Source organism: Lampetra planeri, chromosome 62, assembly GCF_965212315.1.
Source record: "Lampetra planeri chromosome 62, kcLamPlan1.2.h2, whole genome shotgun sequence".
NCBI lineage: Eukaryota > Metazoa > Chordata > Hyperoartia > Petromyzontiformes > Petromyzontidae > Lampetra > Lampetra planeri.
Genome location: NC_136168.1, coordinates 2,083,276 through 2,102,709, shown reverse-complemented (window position 1 = coordinate 2,102,709; position 19,434 = coordinate 2,083,276). Strand labels below are relative to the sequence as shown.

General features: G+C 53.0%; 1 protein-coding gene across 1 annotated transcript; it reads right to left on the bottom strand.

The window, feature by feature from the left end:
- Positions 1–1,178: 1,178 nt before the first annotated feature.
- On the bottom strand, positions 1,179–18,955 carry LOC144736647 (leucine-rich repeat flightless-interacting protein 2-like). Its single transcript, XM_078619218.1, has 4 exons — positions 18,553–18,955; positions 12,903–12,989; positions 1,882–1,923; positions 1,179–1,463 (listed from the first exon to the last, which is right to left on the bottom strand). The coding sequence occupies exons 1-4, from the start codon at positions 18,652–18,654 to the stop codon at positions 1,179–1,181; spliced, it is 516 nt and encodes a 171-aa protein (XP_078475344.1). The 5' UTR covers positions 18,655–18,955.
- Positions 18,956–19,434: the final 479 nt, after the last annotated feature.

The window sequence follows — 19,434 nt, the reverse complement described above, 5'->3', positions numbered from 1 at the left end:
CCTCCATCTCCTCGCCATCGTCACGACGCCCCGCGGTCGGTTCTTCCGGTCGGGGGGTCCGGACCGTGAGGTCGCGTTCCGGAGACTCCTCGGACGACGACATCTTCGAAAAATAAAACTCTCTCAGCCCGGCTCCCGGCGCTCTCGACCCGGTAGTCCGCTCGGCACCGCGAGCCGCGTTCGCAGATTTGCACGCCGCGCAAATTCGAATCGCGGCCGCGATAGGAAATTTATACTCTACTTGGGAACCGCGACAACTAAAACCGCTGAAACCTGAAGCCAACCTCTCACTTGAGCATCACTTGACAGTTCCCCTACGCCGTGAGGAACTCTACACGCAGCAGGGAGAGAGAGAGTTCCGTAGAGACGCGGGCTGGCCGTCTCACAGTTGCTGCTTCACCGCTGCCGCTGCTGCTGATGGTGATGATGCTGCTGATGATGATGCTGCTGATGATTATGCTGCTGCTGCTGCTGTTGCTGATGATGCTGCTGCTGATGCTGCTGATGATGATGATGCTGCTGCTGCTGCTGATGATGCTGCTGCTGCTTCTGTCACGACTGCTGATAGCGCTGCCACAGCTGCCCTTGCTGCTCCTGCTACAGCTGCTTCTGTTGTAACTGCTGATGCCAGCGCTGCTGATACAGCTACCGCTGCTGTTACTGCTGTTGCTGTTTCTCAGGTCAGGGTAACTGGTGCTCACGCTGCTGCTGGCGCTGCTGCTGCTGGCGCTGCTGCTGCTGGCGCTGCTGCTGCCAATGCAGTGACGAAGTGTCGGTCGCGTGCCCCCCCCTTTAATCCAGGTGAACATCTGGCAGAACAAACGAATGCCTCCCCCTTATTGTTTCCTACCCCACAAGCCCCAACCGGCGCGGACACAATTCCGTGCACGCGCGTGCACGTGCACGCGTTAACGATTCATGAGTGGCCTCGGGGCGATTCCATCTCCCTCCGGACGTCTGCGCCATGGCACCTGCGCCGCTCCCCCCCCCCACCCCCACCCCATATCCCAGAGTCCTACGCTCGCGGGGTTATTACGTTTGTCTCGCAAACGTAATAATACAAAATAATAATCTGAAGCATGTCCCCATGCCTCTGTACCTCTGCACCTCCATTTGTCCAGGTCATTGTGTCCCCGTGCACTCTACCCCCGTCCCCGTTCCCTGTGCCCCAGTGCCCTCTACCCCCGTGCCACCGAACCCCCTTGTCCCCGTGTCCCCTTGTCCCCGTGTCCCCCCGTGTCCGTGTCCCCGTGCCGCCTCACCCGGAGCTCGCGCACGCACGCCTCCGACTCGAGGGAGGCGCTCGTGTCTCCGCTGCCCCTCCGCGAGGACCCCGCGGGCCCCCCCCGCACCCCCTCCCAGCCGGGTGGCCCCCCTCGGGGCCCCCCTCCGTTGCCCAGCGACGCCAGGGTGGCGGCCGACAGCCCCGAGACGCCCGAGGAAGCGCGGCACAGCGAGGTGGGCTACACACGCACGCACGGATACACACGCAGCACAGAGATCCCCCGTGTAGCCTTAACAGACTGTAGGGGCAAGTGCTGTTAGCGAGCACCTGTGAAGGCCGGCACGGCACACGAGGGGGTAGGTGGCCAGCAGCGTGCCCGGCCGCCTTTGTCTTCCCAGTGACAATGTTTACACACCGCACCAGGTACTCAAATGAGGCCGAATCGACCTAGGGGAGGCCCAGGACCGGTTCGGATAACCGTCACCGGTGTTGGCCGCGAGCGGGAATCGAACTCGGGTGGCCGGGGTCGTAGCGCAGCGCGCGAACCGCTGCGCCACTCCCCACCACACGAAACGCAGAGACACAGAGACACAGGGACACAGAGACACAGAGACACCTCAGGCACACAGACGAGACACAGGTCAGCTCACTCTTACCCGGACGAGCTCCATGCCCTCCCTGTCGCTCTTCTCATCCAACTGAAACGACACGAAAGTGGGGCGACTCATTCACTTCCCCCGCTCTCTCTCCCCACGAACTCACAGGAACGGCGTCGCATCGCCGAGGCACGGGGAACCCATCGGGGCGCTCTTGAGCGGCGCGACCCTTCTCCACGCCAACAAACGACCCACGGAAGCAGACAGCACAGAGCCACCTATCTCGTATGCTGCATGTGCGTATGTTGAACTTCCTTCGCACCGTGCGTAGCCAATCGGAGGCGCAGGGGAAGGACAACAAACTAAACACACAAATCAGTATCTTACTCTTGTCGCATGGGCTGCAGATGTCGATGCAGAGCAACGACTACAATTTCACATTCAGGTCAAACCCAGACAACCACGCCAGGAGCAGCAGGGGAGTAGTAAGTGCATCATCATCATCATCATTAATCATCATCAATCATCATCATCAATCATCATCATCAATCATCATCAATCATCCATCATCATCATTCATAATCATCATCAATCATTATCAATAATAATCATCATCATCAATCATCATCATCATCAATCATCATCAATCATCATCATCCTCGCTGCGGCGTCTCCTTCGCGGATCGGGGCGTTGCGTAGTTACCCGTTGTACTACGGTCCGTTCTGGATGACCAGTCGCACGATCACTACTACCGGACAGTGTTTAGTTTTCTATCTGTGCATCATCAGGGCATCCGCATCTACTGCCGTGGGTTGTGCAGTGGATGCGGTTTAGGGGTGGACCAAGAGCAGCCTCGTGAAAGATCAAACCCCAGGGGATCTGCGTGGGTCTTTGACAAGGGCTCCCGATGAAACCCCTCGGTCAAGTGACGCTCTGGCCTACACACAGAGGGGGGGGGAGGGCGGTGCTCTCCTACCCGCTCTGCCATATAACAAGGAACGTCCGTGGGCGTGACAATCGAACAATTAACCTTTGCCGCAGCTTTGCACCCCGTTTGGCTCTCAATCGTTCAAAAAATGTACAATGTTAATAAAGACAGAGGGTTTGATGAAACAAAGTTAGTTGTTGTACTTACGTTGCCCCGTGCTTCATTTGTGTTTTCAATGATTTACCTTCTAAAGAAATCTGCCCATGTCTTGCACCCCACGGAGTGCAGCGTGCACCCCAGGTTAAGAAGAAGAAGAACCACAGCTCTACAAACCTTCAGAGCTGGAAGTAAGCCAAACTAAGCGCAGAGAAGGAATGTTGCGCGCTGTTATTTTGTGTTCGTGAACTCACTGGGGACTTGAGAAGGTGGTCTATCATCACAACTCACTGTCACTTGCTGAAGCAACTCCCGGGCACGTGCAGCGGAACGTCGGACATCGTGCGGCCACAACGCGCGGCACGACCCGTCGGACGTCGACACCAAGTCAGCCTGACTGATCGATTGACTGGCCGGCTCACTGGCCGGCTCAACAGCTGGCTCACCGGCTGGCTCACTGGCCGGCTCACCAGCTGGCTGTATGGGTGGCGTGCGCTGCTCACCACGGGGCTGGCTCTCAGTGACGAGGCCCTGGAAGAGGCCCGGGAGCTCGAGCCCGGGTAGAAGCTACACTCAGAAGGCTGCGGGGCGACCGCAGGAGGAGAAACACGGGACAGAGACAGGAGAGACAGGGGGTGACGTACAGGAGACAGCGGGTGACGTACAGGAGACAGGGGCAGAGACAGGGAGGATGGGGGGCCGGCGCGGGGGCATGGGCAGAAGGGGAGGGTTAGGGTTGAGTGAGAGTCACAGGAGGAGAGGGGCAGGGGGAGACAATCAGAGACATTGGCAGGCCGTGAACGAGAGTGTTGTTGTGCAAGGCGGGAGGCGGGACCACACTCTCGCGCCAGGGCAGAAATAAAGAGGCAAAGAGGCCGCGATGAATCAGATGAGTTATGAAATATAAAAATAAAGAGCGGTGTTGATGTAAATGCAGAATGTCCTCTCCGGCGTGACTCATGCCCATCCCACCCGGTACAGCCACATGGGATCCCCACACAAATGACACACACACACGGGTTCCCCACGCACGACATGACACACACACACACCAGCACCAATTCGCTCAGTGCAACGAACACTCACAACCCGGAGCAGCGATGCAGCATCTCAGACAAAACGATGGACGCAGAAGCGGGAGCAGGGGGGTGGGTGATAAAAGTGGTGGTGAAGGTGCAGTGTCATTTGGCCAGTGGTGGTGGTTTAGGAGATAGGGATCAAGGAGATATGGAGGTGGTGGTGGTTCTGTAGTGAACCAGGAGATGGAGGTGGTTCTGTAGTGAACCAGGAGGTGGTGGTGGTTCTGTAGTGAACCAGGAGATGGAGGTGGTGGTTCTGGAGTGAACCAGGAGATAGAGGTGGTGGTGGTTCTGTAGTGAACCAGGAGATGGAGGTGGTGGTGGTTCTGTAGTGAACCAGGAGATGGTGGTGGTTCTGTAGTGAACCAGGAGATGGAATTGGTGGTGGTTCTGTAGTGAACCAGGAGATGGAGGTGGTGGTGGTTCTGTAGTGAACCAGGAGATGGAGGTGGTGATGGTTCTGTAGTGAACCAAGAAATTGTGGTGGTGGTGGTTCTGTAGTGAACCAGGAGATGGTGGTGGTTCTGTAGTGAACAAGGAGATGGTGGTGGTGGTGGTGGTTCTGTAGTGAACCAGGAGATGGTGGTGGTGGTGGTTCTGTAGTGAACCAGGAGATGGAGGTGGTGGTAGTTCTGCAGTGAACAAAGAGATGGAGGTGGTGGTGGTTCTGCAGTGAACCAGGAGGTGGAGGTGGTGGTGGTTCTGTAGTGAACCAGGAGATGGAGGTGGTGGTTCTGGAGTGAACCAGGAGATGGAGGTGGTGGTGGTTCTGGAGTGAACCAGGAGATGGAGGTGGTGATGGTTCTGGAGTGAACCAGGAGATGGAGGTGGTGGTGGTTCTGCAGTGAACAAAGAGATGGAGGTGGTGGTGGTTCAGGAGTGAACTAGGAGATGGAGGTGGTAGTGGTTCTACAGTGAAGCAGGAGATGGAGGTGGTTCTGCAGTGAACCAGGAGATGGAGGTGGTGGTGGTTCTGGAGTGAACCAGGAGATGGAGGTGGTGGTGGTTCTGTAGTGAACCAGGAGATGGAGGTGGTGGTGGTTCTGTAGTGAACCAGGAGATGGAGGAGGTGGTGGTGGTGGTTCTGGAGTGAACCAGGAGATGGAGGTGGTGGTGGTTCTGGAGTGAACCAGGAGATGCCGGTTGCTCTGTACTGATGATGTTGATGGAGCTGGTGGTGGTGAATAAGAGGATGGAGCTGGTGCTCTCGGAGATGGCGTTGGTGGCCGCGGGGTGACATATCAGAGACACGTCGTTACAAACCGTGGCCCAGCGCCGCCTCCGGGAATATCTCTCAGAGTCCTCCTGCCCGGGCGAGCGGGCGAGCGGGCGAGCGGGCGATGGGGGGGAGCGAGTGAGCAGGTCGAGGGCGTTAGCGAGCATCGACAGAGCCGCAACGGTCCATCCACCCCACAACTCATGGCCTACATTACATTTTTAAGAAAATGAATATATCTTTTTGTATTATTACCATGACGCTCGTTTACCCAAGAAAAGCCTCAACGAGTCTCAAGATGCCTCTTCAGGAGGGTCCTGGAGAGCTTTCGGAGCGGGTGGAGGCGATGCGTTGCCACCGAATGTTATGCGACGGCTACGTGCACACCAAGCCGCAGGCCCCTTCTCTGCCGTCTCTAAACCACCGCACACCAGGAGGGTGTGGGTTCGATACCGACCCTGACGCCCGCTGTATATTTGGAGTTTGCGTGTCTCTCTCTCTCTCTCTTTCTCTCCCCGTGGTCGCGTGGATTTTTATCCGGGGCCTCCGAATTGGTCTCTCCACATTTAGAAACACGCGTTTACAGTATTTGGCTGCTATAAATTTCCACGTGACGATAAGCCACTTCGTTGGGCTATCATTTGTGGCGAGGTCGCTTTTGAAAAAGAGCCATTTAGCTCAGTGGGCCTGACCTGGTAAAATAAAAATAGTGTTTAGTTAATACGTCCATCATGCTGGTCAGTGCAAGTTGAAGGTGGGCACGCATAGACGTGACTGACTTTTACAAGCGACTGCAGAGGCAGATGATGCTGCCTCCGCTTCGTTTGTTCCGTGAGCCCAAAGGTAACGTCTGCGTATTGTTAGCATAATTTGTATGTCACTGGTTCTTACAGGGGTGATACGACACCACGCGTGCGCACGGCGAGAGACAGAGTGGCACAAGCCTCGTTTACTCGTGACATTAATTAGCCGCTGGTCAAAGCCGATTTGCAATTGCTGTCCTTAAAGCCTAGAGCGGTGACGATGATCGTGATGACGAGGGTGAAAGTGATGACGATGTTGACGAATGATGATGGTGACCACAGTGATGTGACGAAGCTGATTGTGACGGAGGTGACGATGACGATGTTGGTGGTGGCGGTGGTGACAATGATGGTGGCGATGACGACACTGAGGTGCCATTGATGATGAATTTGACCGTGGTGATGACGAGGATGAGGAGGGTGACGACCAGGACGACGATTCTCTAGGAGCGTGCTCCCCCCCCCGGCCTCGCCCGTACCATCCACTGCTGGATGTGTCCGAAGCTCGAGTCGGCCTGCCCTTGTTTCTAGGAGAGACACAGAGCGTGAGGCCGGGCAACAGGCATGGGATCGATTCCTCAATGACCCAAAATGAGCCATAAGCGCCGTTGTGGAGACCACAGGTCACAAAATAAACAAGCGGGCATGAGTACGTCTCGTACACGTATCCGTCTCTCCACGTAAAAAATACATAGATATTTCCCATGCAAATCATCAGGTGGAATAATCCAATCACAGCGACTGGCAAACGCATGCAGCGTCACCCGCTCACCGACACGACACACACGCAAAGGCCACAAGACACATGACGTAGCGCGAACAACGCAACAAGAGACGACACACACGAGCACAGACACAACACAAGCACCACAACGCGACATGACACACACACACACAACACAAGCACAGACACAAACACAGACACAAACACAGACACAAACACAGACAAAACAAAGACACAACGCGACACGACACACACAAGCACAGACACAACACAGACACCACAACACGACATGACACACACACAACACAGACACGACACAGACACGACACGACACACACAAGCACAGACACAACACAAGCATTCGTCGCGGTGTTGAAGCCGCTTTGGAAACTATTTTGGTCGAGTAAGTTTGAGGCCGGCAATTTTCGATTTCTGAAGCACCCAAAAGTACACGGCACACCCGCAGCACACACAAGAGATGCTCGCTGTGACACGACTGTAACCCGCTAACACAGATAAACCCTCATAGCCAACACAGATAAACCCTCATAGCCAACACAGATAAACCATCATAGTCAACACAGATAAACCCTCAGTCACACAGATAAACCCTCATAGCTAACACAGATAAACCCTCATAGTCAACACAGATAAACCCTCAGTCACACAGATAAACCCTCATAGCTAACACAGATAAACCCTCATAGTCAACACAGATAAACCCTCAGTCACACAGATAAACCCTCATAGTCACACAGATAAACCCTCATAGTCAACACAGATAAACCCTCAGTCACACAGATAAACCCTCATAGCTAACACAGATAAACCCTCATAGCAACACAGATAAACCCTCATAGTCAACACAGATAAACCCTCAGTCACACAGATAAACCCTCATAGTCACACAGATAAACCCTCATAGTCACACAGATAAACCCTCATAGTCACACAGATAAACCCTCATAGTCACACAGATAAACCCTCACAGTCAACACAGATAAACCCTCATAGTCACACAGATAAACCCTCATAGTCACACAGATAAACCCTCATAGTCACACAGATAAACCCTCACAGTCAACACAGATAAACCCTCATAGCCAACACAGATAAACCCTCATAGTCAACACAGATAAACCCTCATAGCCAACACGGATAAACCCTCATAGTCAACACAGATAAACCCTCATAGTCACACAGATAAACCCTCATAGTCACACAGATAAACCCTCATAGTCACACAGATAAACCCTCACAGTCAACACAGATAAACCCTCATAGCCAACACAGATAAACCCTCATAGTCAACACAGATAAACCCTCATAGCCAACACAGATAAACCCTCATAGCCAACACAGATAAACCCTCATAGTCAACACAGATAAACCCCCATAGTCACACAGATAAACCCTCATAGTCACACAGATAAACCCTCATAGTCACACAGATAAACCCTCACAGTCAACACAGATAAACCCTCATAGCCAACACAGATAAACCCTCATAGTCAACACAGATAAACCCTCATAGCCAACACAGATAAACCCTCATAGTCAACACAGATAAACCCTCATAGTCAACAAAGATAAATCCTCATAGTCAACACAGATAAACCCTCATAGCCAACACAGATAAACCCTCATAGTCAACACAGATAAACCCTCAGTCACACAGATAAACCCTCATAGCTAACACAGATAAACCCTCGTAGCAACACAGATAAACCATCATAGTCAACACAGATAAACCCTCATAGTCAACACAGATAAACCCTCACAGTCAACACAGATAAACCCTCATAGTCAACACAGATAAACCCTCATAGTCAACACAGATAAACCCACATAGTCAACACAGATAAACCCTCAGTCACACAGATAAACCCTCATAGTCAACACAGATAAACCCTCATAGCAACACAGATAAACCCTCATAGTCAACACAGATAAACCCTCATAGTCAACACAGATAAACCCTCATAGTCAACACAGATAAACCCTCATAGTCAACACAGATAAACCCACATAGTCAACACAGATAAACCCTCATAGTCACCACAGATAAACCCTCATAGTCACACAGATAAACCCTCATAGTCACACAGAAAAACCCTCATAGTCAACACAGATAAACCCTCATAGCCAACACAGATAAACCCTCATAGACAACACAGATAAACCCTCATAGTCAACACAGATAAACCCTCAGTCAACACAGATAAACCCTCATAGCTAACAAAGATAAATCCTCATAGTCAACACAGATAAACCCTCATAGCCAACACAGATAAACCCTCATAGCTAACACAGATAAACCCTCATAGTCAACACAGATAAACCCTCATAGTCAACACAGATAAACCCTCATAGCTAATACAGATAAACCCTCATAATCAACACAGATAAACCCTCAGTCACACAGATAAACCCTCATAGCTAACAAAGATAAATCCTCATAGTCAACACAGATAAACCCTCATAGTCAACACAGATAAACCCTCAGTCAACACAGATAAACCCTCAATCAACACAGATAAACCCTCATAGTCAACACAGATAAACTCTCACAGTCACACAGATAAACCCTCACAGTCAACACAGATAAACCCTCATAGTCAACACAGATAAACCCTCATAGTCAACACAGATAAACCCACATAGTCAACACAGATAAACCCTCATAGTCAACACAGATAAACCCTCATAGCAACACAGATAAACCCTCATAGTCAACACAGATAAACCCTCATAGTCAACACAGATAAACCCTCACAGTCACACAGATAAACCCTCACAGTCAACACAGATAAACCCTCATAGTCAACACAGATAAACCCTCATAGTCAACACAGATAAACCCTCATAGTCAACACAGATAAACCCTCATAGTCAACACAGATAAATCCTCATAGTCAACACAGATAAACCCCCATAGTCAACACAGATAAACCCTCAATCAACACAGATAAACCCTAATAGTCAACACAGATAAACCCTCATAGTCAACACAGATAAACCCTCAATCAACACAGATAAACCCTCAGTCAACACAGATAAACCCTCATAGTCAACACAGATAAACCCTCATAGTCAACACAGATAAACCCTCAATCAACACAGATAAACCCTCATAGTCAACACAGATAAACCCTCATAGCCAACACAGATAAACCCTCATAGTCAACACAGATAAACCCTCACAGTCACACAGATAAACCCTCACAGTCACACAGATAAACCCTCATAGTCACACAGATAAACCCTCACAGTCACACAGATAAACCCTCACAGTCAACACAGATAAACCCTCATAGTCAACACAGATAAACCCTCATATTCAACACAGATAAACCCTCAATCAACACAGATAAACCCTCATAGTCAACACAGATAAACCCTCATAGCCAACACAGATAAACCCTCATAGTCAACACAGATAAACCCTCACAGTCACACAGATAAACCCTCACAGTCACACAGATAAACCCTCATAGTCACACAGATAAACCCTCACAGTCACACAGATAAACCCTCACAGTCAACACAGATAAACCCTCATAGTCAACACAGATAAACCCTCATAGTCAACACAGATAAACCCTCATAGTCAACACAGATAAACCCTCATAGTCAACACAGATAAACCCTCATAGTCAACACAGATAAACCCTCATAGTCAACACAGATAAACCCTCATAGCAACACAGATAAACCCTCATAGCAACACAGATAAACCCTCATAGTCAACACAGATAAACCCTCATAGTCAACACAGATAAACCCTCACAGTCAACACAGATAAACCCTCATAGTCAACACAGATAAACCCTCATAGTCAAGACAGATAAACCCTCACAGTCAACACAGATAAACCCTCACAGTCAACACAGATAAACCCTCACAGTCAACACAGATAAACCCTCATAGTCAACACAGATAAACCCTCATAGCAACACAGATAAACCCTCACAGTCAACACAGATAAACCCTCACAGTCACACAGATAAACCCTCACAGTCACACAGATAAACCCTCACAGTCAACACAGATAAACCCTCACAGTCACACAGATAAACCCTCACAGTCAACACAGATAAACCCTCATAGTCAACACAGATAAACCCTCATAGTCAACACAGATAAACCCTCATAGTCAAGACAGATAAACCCTCATAGTCAAGACAGATAAACCCTCATAGTCAACACAGATAAACCCTCATAGTCAAGACAGATAAACCCTCATAGTCAACACAGATAAACCCTCATAGTCAACACAGATAAACCCTCATAGTCAACACAGAAAAACCCTCATAGTCAACACAGATAAACCCTCATAGTCAACACAGATAAACCCTCATAGTCAACACAGATAAACCCTCATAGTCAACACAGATAAACCCTCATAGTCAACACAGATAAACCCTCATAGTCAACACGGATAAACCCTCACAGCCAACACGGATAAACCCTCATAGTCAACACAGATAAACCCTCACAGCCAACACAGATAAACCCTCACAGCCAACACAGATAAACCCTCATAGTCAACACAGATAAACCCTCATAGTCAACACAGATAAACCCTCATAGTCAACACAGATAAACCCTCATAGTCAACACAGATAAACCCTCATAGTCAACACAGATAAACCCTCATAATCAACACAGATAAACCCTCATAGTCAACCCAGATAAACCCTCATAGTCAACACAGATAAACCATCATAGCCAACAGAGATAAACCCTCATAACCAACACAGATAAACCCTCATAGTCAACACAGATAAACCCTCATAGTCAACACAGATAAACCCTCATAGTCAACACAGATAAACCCTCATAGTCAACACAGATAAACCCTCATAGCTAACACAGATAAACCCTCATAGCTAACACAGATAAACCCTCATAGCTAACACAGATAAACCCTCATAGCTAACAGAGATAAACCTTCCGAGCCAGCACAGACCAAGATCACGACACAGTTACCTTTTGCACCTGGAACATCTGATGGAGGGAAGACAAGGAAGAGTGGGGGGGGGGGGGGAGTGTGTGGAGAGCGTTAAAAGAGAGGAGAGACAGAGACAGTTTTCAGGATACGAGCTTCAGCAGCGACTTAAGAAAAGGCCACGGGCAGGAGCACAACGGTTAAAACAAAAAAGGGCGCAAAGCAAAAGGAAAACGTCTCACATCCGATGGCTCCAACACCCAGGCTGAGTGACCTGGGGGTTGGGGGGGGGCTGCCCAGAACACGAGTTCTGAAACTTGCTAATTGACCGAATGAAACGGCGCAGCAGTCTCGTGCAGAGCGTCTAATCGCCGTCACCGATGCGGTAGTTGCATCTCCCACGATCGCTGCGGAATCAGAGACACGAGCTGGAAGGCAGCCCAGGCGGCGAGCCGACACCACCGACGTTTAGTCGGTGGTGTCGGGGTGTGTAAATCATTGCCACCGAGGAGACAAAGGCGGTCGGGCGTGGTGCTGGCCACCCACCCCCTCGTGTGCCGTGCCGGCCTTCACAGGTGCTGCTGCTCGCTAACAGCACTTGCCCCTACAGCCTGTTAGGGCAATATGGGGAATCTTGTACACGCGTGTGTGTGTGTACGCTGGTGCGTACGTACACCCGCGTAGGTTCGTGTGTGAATGCAGGTACCCTGGTGTGCACGTACACCCACGTGCGTGAATGCCTATACCCTGGTGTGCGTGTACACCCGCGTGCATGCGTGTTCGTGTGCGTGTTCGTGTGCGTGTGTGTGCGCGTTCATGCATGCATGTGTGTGGGTGCATGCGTGTGTTCATGTGTGTGCGTTCGTGTGTGTGCGTGTGTGCGCGCGTGTGTGTGTGCGTGTGTGTGCGTGTGTGTGCGTGCTCGTGTGTGCGTGTGTGCGTGTTCGTGTGTGCGTGTGTGCGTGTTCGTGTGTGCGTGTGTGCATGTGTGTGCATGTGTGTTCGTGCGTGCTTGTGTGTGCGTGTGTGTGTGTGCTTGTGTGTGTGTGCGTGTGTGTGCGTGTGTGTGTGTGCGTGCTCGTGTGTGTGTGTGCGTGTTCGTGTGTGCGTGTGTGTGCATGTGTGTTCGTGCGTGCTCGTGTGTGCGTGTGTGTGTGTGTGCGTGCTCGTGTGTGCGTGTGTGTGTGTGCGTGTGTGTGTGCGTGCGCTCCGCTGCTCCGCACCTCCTTCTGCTGCTTCTCCAGGTCCCGCATGCGGAACTCCCGTGCCTCCGCGCGCGCCGCTCGCTTCGCCGCCAGCCTCGCCTCGGCCTGCACGCGGGACAGCGCAGACGCGCCGGCACGGTCACCGCCGGTCGTCGCCGGTCGCCGGTCAGTCAGGGTCGTGGGCGACCCTGGTCAGGTTCAAGGTCAGCGAGGGTCACGGGTCACCCTGACCAGGTGCGATATCTTCCCACACCGTGCAGTGTCGGTTCGCCGGCGCCACGGTTTCCGCGCTGGCCTCGTGTGCGTGCGTGCAAGCGTGCAGGAGGAGATGGAGAAGGAGAAAGAGGAGGAGGAGGAGGGTGTCTTGGCCGCCCACTGCTAGAGGCACGCTCCCCATGAGCGCACATTTTCCACTGGTAAACGGCTGCGAGTGCAAAGAGCGCGACCGCACGCAGCGAGGAGGGGAGCTCAGCACAGGCCAGGCATAGAGCTCAACACCCCCTCTACACAAAGAGCTCCACTCTACAGCCTACACACAGAGCTCCACTCTACAGCCTGCACGCAGAGCTCCCCCCTACAGCCTGCACGCAGAGCTCCACTCTACAGCCTGCACGCAGAGCTCCCCCCTACAGCCTGCACACAGAGCTCCACTCTACAGCCTGCACGCAGAGCTCCACTCTACAGCCTGCACGCAGAGCTCCACTCTACAGCCTGCATGCAGAGCTCCACTCTACAGCCTGCACGCAGAGCTCCACTCTACAGCCTGCATGCAGAGCTCCACTCTACAGCCTGCACGCAGAGCTCCACTCTACAGCCTGCACGCAGAGCTCCACTCTACAGCCTGCATGCAGAGCTCCACTCTACAGCCTGCACGCAGAGCTCCACTCTACAGCCTGCATGCAGAGCTCCACTCTACAGCCTGCACGCAGAGCTCCCCCCTACAGCCTGCACACAGAGCTCCACTCTACAGCCTGCACGCAGAGCTCCACTCTACAGCCTGCACGCAGAGCTCCACGCTACAGCCTGCACACAGAACTCCACACTACAGCCTGCAAAAAGAGCTCCACCCTACAACCTGCACGCAGAGCTCCACGCTACAGCCTGCACGCAGAGCTCCACTCCACAGCCTGCACACAGAGCTCCACTCTACAACTGCGTGCAGAGCTCCACGCTACAGCCTGCACGCAGAGCTCCACTCTACAGCCTACACAGACCTCCACTCTACAGCCTACACAGAGCTCCACTCTTCAGCCTCTCTTTCTTTCTCTCTCCTCGCCCCTTGTGAGATATAATTTGCATCGACCAAAATGCGATACAAACCCTAACGTTACTATTTAAACCGGGGCGCTCGGAGAAAAAAGCCCACACAAGTGAGGGGGCAACACTCTATCCCACACAGACGTGACAGACGGGGATTAGTCCACACTTTGCTGTTCCACTTTTTCATGGCAAGCCAGGGTATGCCAGGACATGCTCCCTTCTTCACTCTGCTGCCCGGATATGGAACTGCCTACCTGAACACATTGCTGGCGAAATCACCGTTTGTGGTCTTCAGACCTTCAAATGCCAAGCACACACATATGGGACATCTCCTAACTTCAGCTAACGCCTTGCAGGGACTGAGTCTTTGAGCTGCAGTGAGCCACTGACGATGCCGATTCGATGGATGTACTCGTGTCTCGTATGTCTATCCACAATTGCACTCCAAAAAAACAAAAACCTCCTCGATGCCCACGCGCGAGAAGTGAGTTTCTCAACATCGGTGTGCGATCCGCCAACCCTAGCCGCCGCTGCCTCCACAGCGAATGGGTTAGCGGCCGCGTGCCGAAGGCGTAGCCACCAGCGGCCGCCTGGCCGCTTGTCCCCGTGTAACGCGGCGAGCAAACAATGACCTCACTTTTCACACTCGATCGTGAACGCCAACTGTAATGAGTAGAAGAGAAAAAAAAACCCCGCTCATGTGATCGCAGAGTAAGTGCTTCTGATGCCAAAGCGACGCTGCGGTGATATGAGGCGGGGAGAGCTGAATGCACAACAGCCATGCGATGGTGGTACCGATGCTAACGATCATGGCACTGCTGTTAATGATGATAGCGCCGATGTTAATGATGGTGGTGAAGACGTTAACGATCATGGAACTGCTGTTAATGATGATAGCGCCGATGTTAATGATAATGATGGTGCCGATGTTAATGATGATAGCAGTGAAGTTGGCCGTTGTGATAACAGTGATGATGACGATGAAGCGAAACACCATTCTTTGCGAGACAGTTATAAGTTCAACACCTTCGGTGAGTGACGTGATGAGTTCATCGCCTGGTTCAGTGAGCGGGGTGACAGGCTGTCGAGTTTGAAGCTGTATAGACCATTGGCAGCGACCGCCCCGGCTTTACCGCATCGCCGATTCTCAATTCCCCCAACGTCAACGTCGACGCCACGGAATCGCTGCCTCCTCCCTTCCCCTCCCAGGACTCGAACAGGAGCCGTTCGGCGGCACAGCGATGAGCTCAACACCAGCGACAGGGTGATGGTGTAACACCAAATTCATTGGGTAAGCGATGGCTACAGATTTGTAGTTCAGCGAGTGACCCAAGCTACGACTTCAATGCGTGGTTCAGTGACGGAGCGATGAGCTCAATACCGGGTTCATATACAAGTTTAATAATCCGGTTCAGTGAGCAACCAACAGACCGTCGAGTTTGAAAGGTGGAGGCTATTGCTCGTGCCAACGCGAGCTTCAGAAAAAGGTGCAGCCCTGTGACTGCTTGCATCACACCACTGCGAGCAGAAGGGCCTCCACACTTGAGGGAGCACTGAATAGCCCCTCTGTAAAAGTTGTTTGGCCTACTCTTCCACGCTGGTCAAAGTTGTTGGAAGAGGTGGGAGTACCCACACATTACTCTGCCACCGCACGCGACCTGCCGACCGACTTAACGGTGCCGTTAGCCATTCACACCACTGGCACTGGGTGGACAGAGGTGGTGGTGGGGGGGGGTTGGCGGACTTAAGATACTTGCGACTTTGTTTCAGAATCAGGATATTTATATATACTGGAGGAATCCGATGAGCTACAAAGCTCTTTTTCACAGACGTTTCAACTGCCGCGCCGGGAGACGGAATCAAACCGGCGACATCTGGGTCACAACTCCAGCGTGCCGACCGCAAAAATACTGCCTTCATTTACGTAACGCATCGCTAATTTCGTGAGTCCCCAGCGTCAACATCGGCGCGAGGGTTGGCACTGCCCGCAGTCCGCCCCGGGGCCTCTAGGCCCTGGTCTGAGCGAGGCTTCCACGTGCGTGGACAGAAGGCATTTGCGGTGGCGGTGGCGAAGGGTAGAACAATGCAGCGAGTGTTAAAACTCTCCGTGCGCTCGTGTTTCTATCCCTGCAGAGAAGGGCCGGGCCGAGCCGGGTCAGAGGCGGACACAGCAGGGGAGGAGGTGAAGAGAGGGGAGCTAAATATCGTGGAAAAATAACAGTGCCTGCATAGCGTCGTCGTCATCGTCAGCGGCCGTGATTGATCCACTGCTGGATGAAGGCCTCCCTCCCCCTCGTCGTCACCATCTCTTCGCGGCTTTGCGATGGAACAATCCGCCTGGCAAGAGCCGATTTCGGAGCTTATAAATAAATGGATGGCCCAGCTCTGTTTATTTACCCCCCCCCCCGCGTCGAGGAGGTCTTTCTCCTTGCTGGGTGCACGTGGTTGCGTCAATGGACCCCCATTCATTCGCCCGCTTCAAGTAGAGGAGTCAGCCGAGCGAGCGCTGCGCGATCAACTCACGCGGTTCACCAGGAGGGTTAGGGAGACACGGGGAGTGCGAGGAAATGTGAACACGGGAAACGCAGGGGACGCGGGGACGTGACAGCATGGAGACACAGGGACACGCGACACTGGGACAGAGGGACACGGACGTTGGGACGCACGGACATGGGGACGTGGACACTTGGGAACGCGGAGACATCGGGACAGGGGGACGCAAAGGCACATAGACACAGGGACAGTGACACACCTACAGTTAGCACTGCTGGCTATGTACGGTGGGAAAGAATGTCAACATACGTACACATATACATACGTAGGGCAAGGGGACCCAGCGAGAAGGAAGAGGCATTAATTATAGATTTGAAGCTTTCGTGACTGCAAGGATTCATACTCTGATGAGGGAGGCTCGTGTTGCCTCCGAAACGTCGTGATTTAATTTAGTTGTTTTCATTTATTTTATTTGATTAATTGTTTTACCTACGTGACTTTACCGAAAAAACCAAAGAGTAACGAAGAGGAAAACAGATACGGGGAGCATAAAAAGACACCGGGACATAATAAAGACAGGGAGAAGGGACAGACATGATGAGACAGGGACACGGAGAAAAGAGGAACAAGGCATGAGTATGGAGACAGGAAACATAGGGGGACAAGAGGGCCACCGTCTACGCATGAGACACATGATGCACGCAGACACAGAGATACACGCAGACACAGAGATACACGCAGACACAGAGATACACGCAGACACAGAGATACACGCAGACACAGAGATACACGCAGACACAGAGATACACGCAGACACAGAGATACACGTAGACACAGAGATACACGCAGACACAGACGCAGACACCCTTGGCACAGAAACGCAAGAGACACAAAGGGGAAAAAGTGGCTACAAAGACACGGCAAAGATACATGCAGACACAGAGACACGTGAGGTACAGACCCAGGACACACATGAGACACACATGAGACACACAGCCTCTCGACAACGAAGACGAAGATCCTAGCGAGCACCTATGAAGGCCGGCACAGCTCGGGAAGGAGCGGGTCGCTGTCACCACGCCCGGCCGCCTTTGTCTCCCGAGTGGCCATGTTAACACATGACACCAGCTACTCACCTGAGGCCGAGTCAACCTAGAGGAGGCCCACGAGGACACGTTCATATACACATCCGCCACCGTTATCGTCTCGTGAGCGTGAATCGGACATAGACACAAGACAGACAGCGAGAGACACGCGCACACACCACACGCACCACACACACACACCACACACACGCGCGCGCACACACACACACACCACACACACACAGACCACACACACACGCACCACACACACACCACACACAACACACAGTCACGCGCACACACACACCACAAGCACCACACACACACGCACCACGCACACCACACGCCCACACACACCACACACATGCACACACCACACACACGCACACACCACACACACACCACACGCACCACACGCACCACACGCACCACACACACGCACGCCACACACCACACACACACCACAAGCACCACACACACACGCACCACACACACCACACACACACGCACCACACACACACCACACACAACACACAGGCACGCGCACACACACCACAAGCACCACACACACACGCACACCACACGCCCACACACACATGCACACACCACACACACGCACACACCACACGCACCACACGCACGCCACACACCACACACGCCACACACGCACACACACACCACAAGCACCACACACACGCACCACACATCCACACACACGCACCACACACACGCACCACACACACGCCACACACGCACCACACCACACACGTAGCACACACACACCCCCCACACACACACACGCACCACACACGGTGGTGTTAGGACGCTACCTCTCGGGCGATCTGGCTCAGCGCCTCGTCCTCGGCAGAGAATCGGTCTTTGACGGAGGCCCTGCGTCTCCCCACGCCGGCGGCGTGGTTCGCCATGTCCATAGCCGGCGCTCCTCCACCGCGCACCTTACAGCAGCTCCTCTTCCTCCTCCTCCGTCTCTGTCGCCTCTCTCGGTGTGGCGGCGGCGGCGGGGGGGGGAGGTCGCGAGCAGGGCCGTGAGATTTCCGAGCCCGTGGGAGGCGTGAGACTCGACGAGAACGGCGGTGGAAGGGCCCGCGGGGGGTGGAGGGGGGTGGAGGGGGGTGCCCAGTTGACTCGCTCGAATGCGCGTCTCGAGAGATCGCTCACGGAGCCCGCGGGGCACGGCGCGAGGTGTCCGCGGGGCACGGCGCGAGGAGCCCGCGGGGCACGGCGCGAGGAGCCCGCGGGGCACGGCGCGAGGCGCCCGCGGGGCACGGCTCACGGAGCCCACGGGGCACGGCGCGAGGTGCCCGCGGGGCGCGGCGCGAAGAGCCCGCGGGGCGCGGCGCGAGGAGCCCGCGGGGCACGGCGCGAGGCGCCCCCGATGAGGTCGCTTGGTACCGGCGTTTAAACCTTCAATTAGTGCTGTTAGTTGCTGGCCGCGCGTCGTTTTTTTAGGGGGGGGGGGGAGGCTATTGGGTCTGCCGCTCAGCAAATGCGAATTTTAAATAATAACACTATTATTAGAGTAAATAGTTTAAAATACCAGAGGTAGCTGGTGATTGATTAATTAGTGTTTGGCCGAGCCTAAATGTCGTACTGCAGCTCGTTCAACTGGCCTCGCGATAATGCGGGTTTGCCATCATCGCAGCAAATCTGTTCAGAATCCCGTTCCGAATCGCTGTTGCGCGAACGTGCGA

What these genes read in the sequence shown, in the direction of transcription:
- LOC144736647 (XM_078619218.1), bottom strand. Translation starts at nt 18,654, where the DNA reads ATGGACATGGCGAACCACGCCGCCGGCGTGGGGAGACGCAGGGCCTCC. An exon ending in TGAGCCAGATCGCCCGAGAG is followed by an intron (nt 12,990 to 18,552) that starts GTAGCGTCCTAA and finishes TCCCGCGTGCAG; the next exon opens with GCCGAGGCGAGGCTGGCGGC. An exon ending in AGGGCATGGAGCTCGTCCGG is followed by an intron (nt 1,464 to 1,881) that starts GTAAGAGTGAGC and finishes GTGCGTGTGTAG; the next exon opens with CCCACCTCGCTGTGCCGCGC.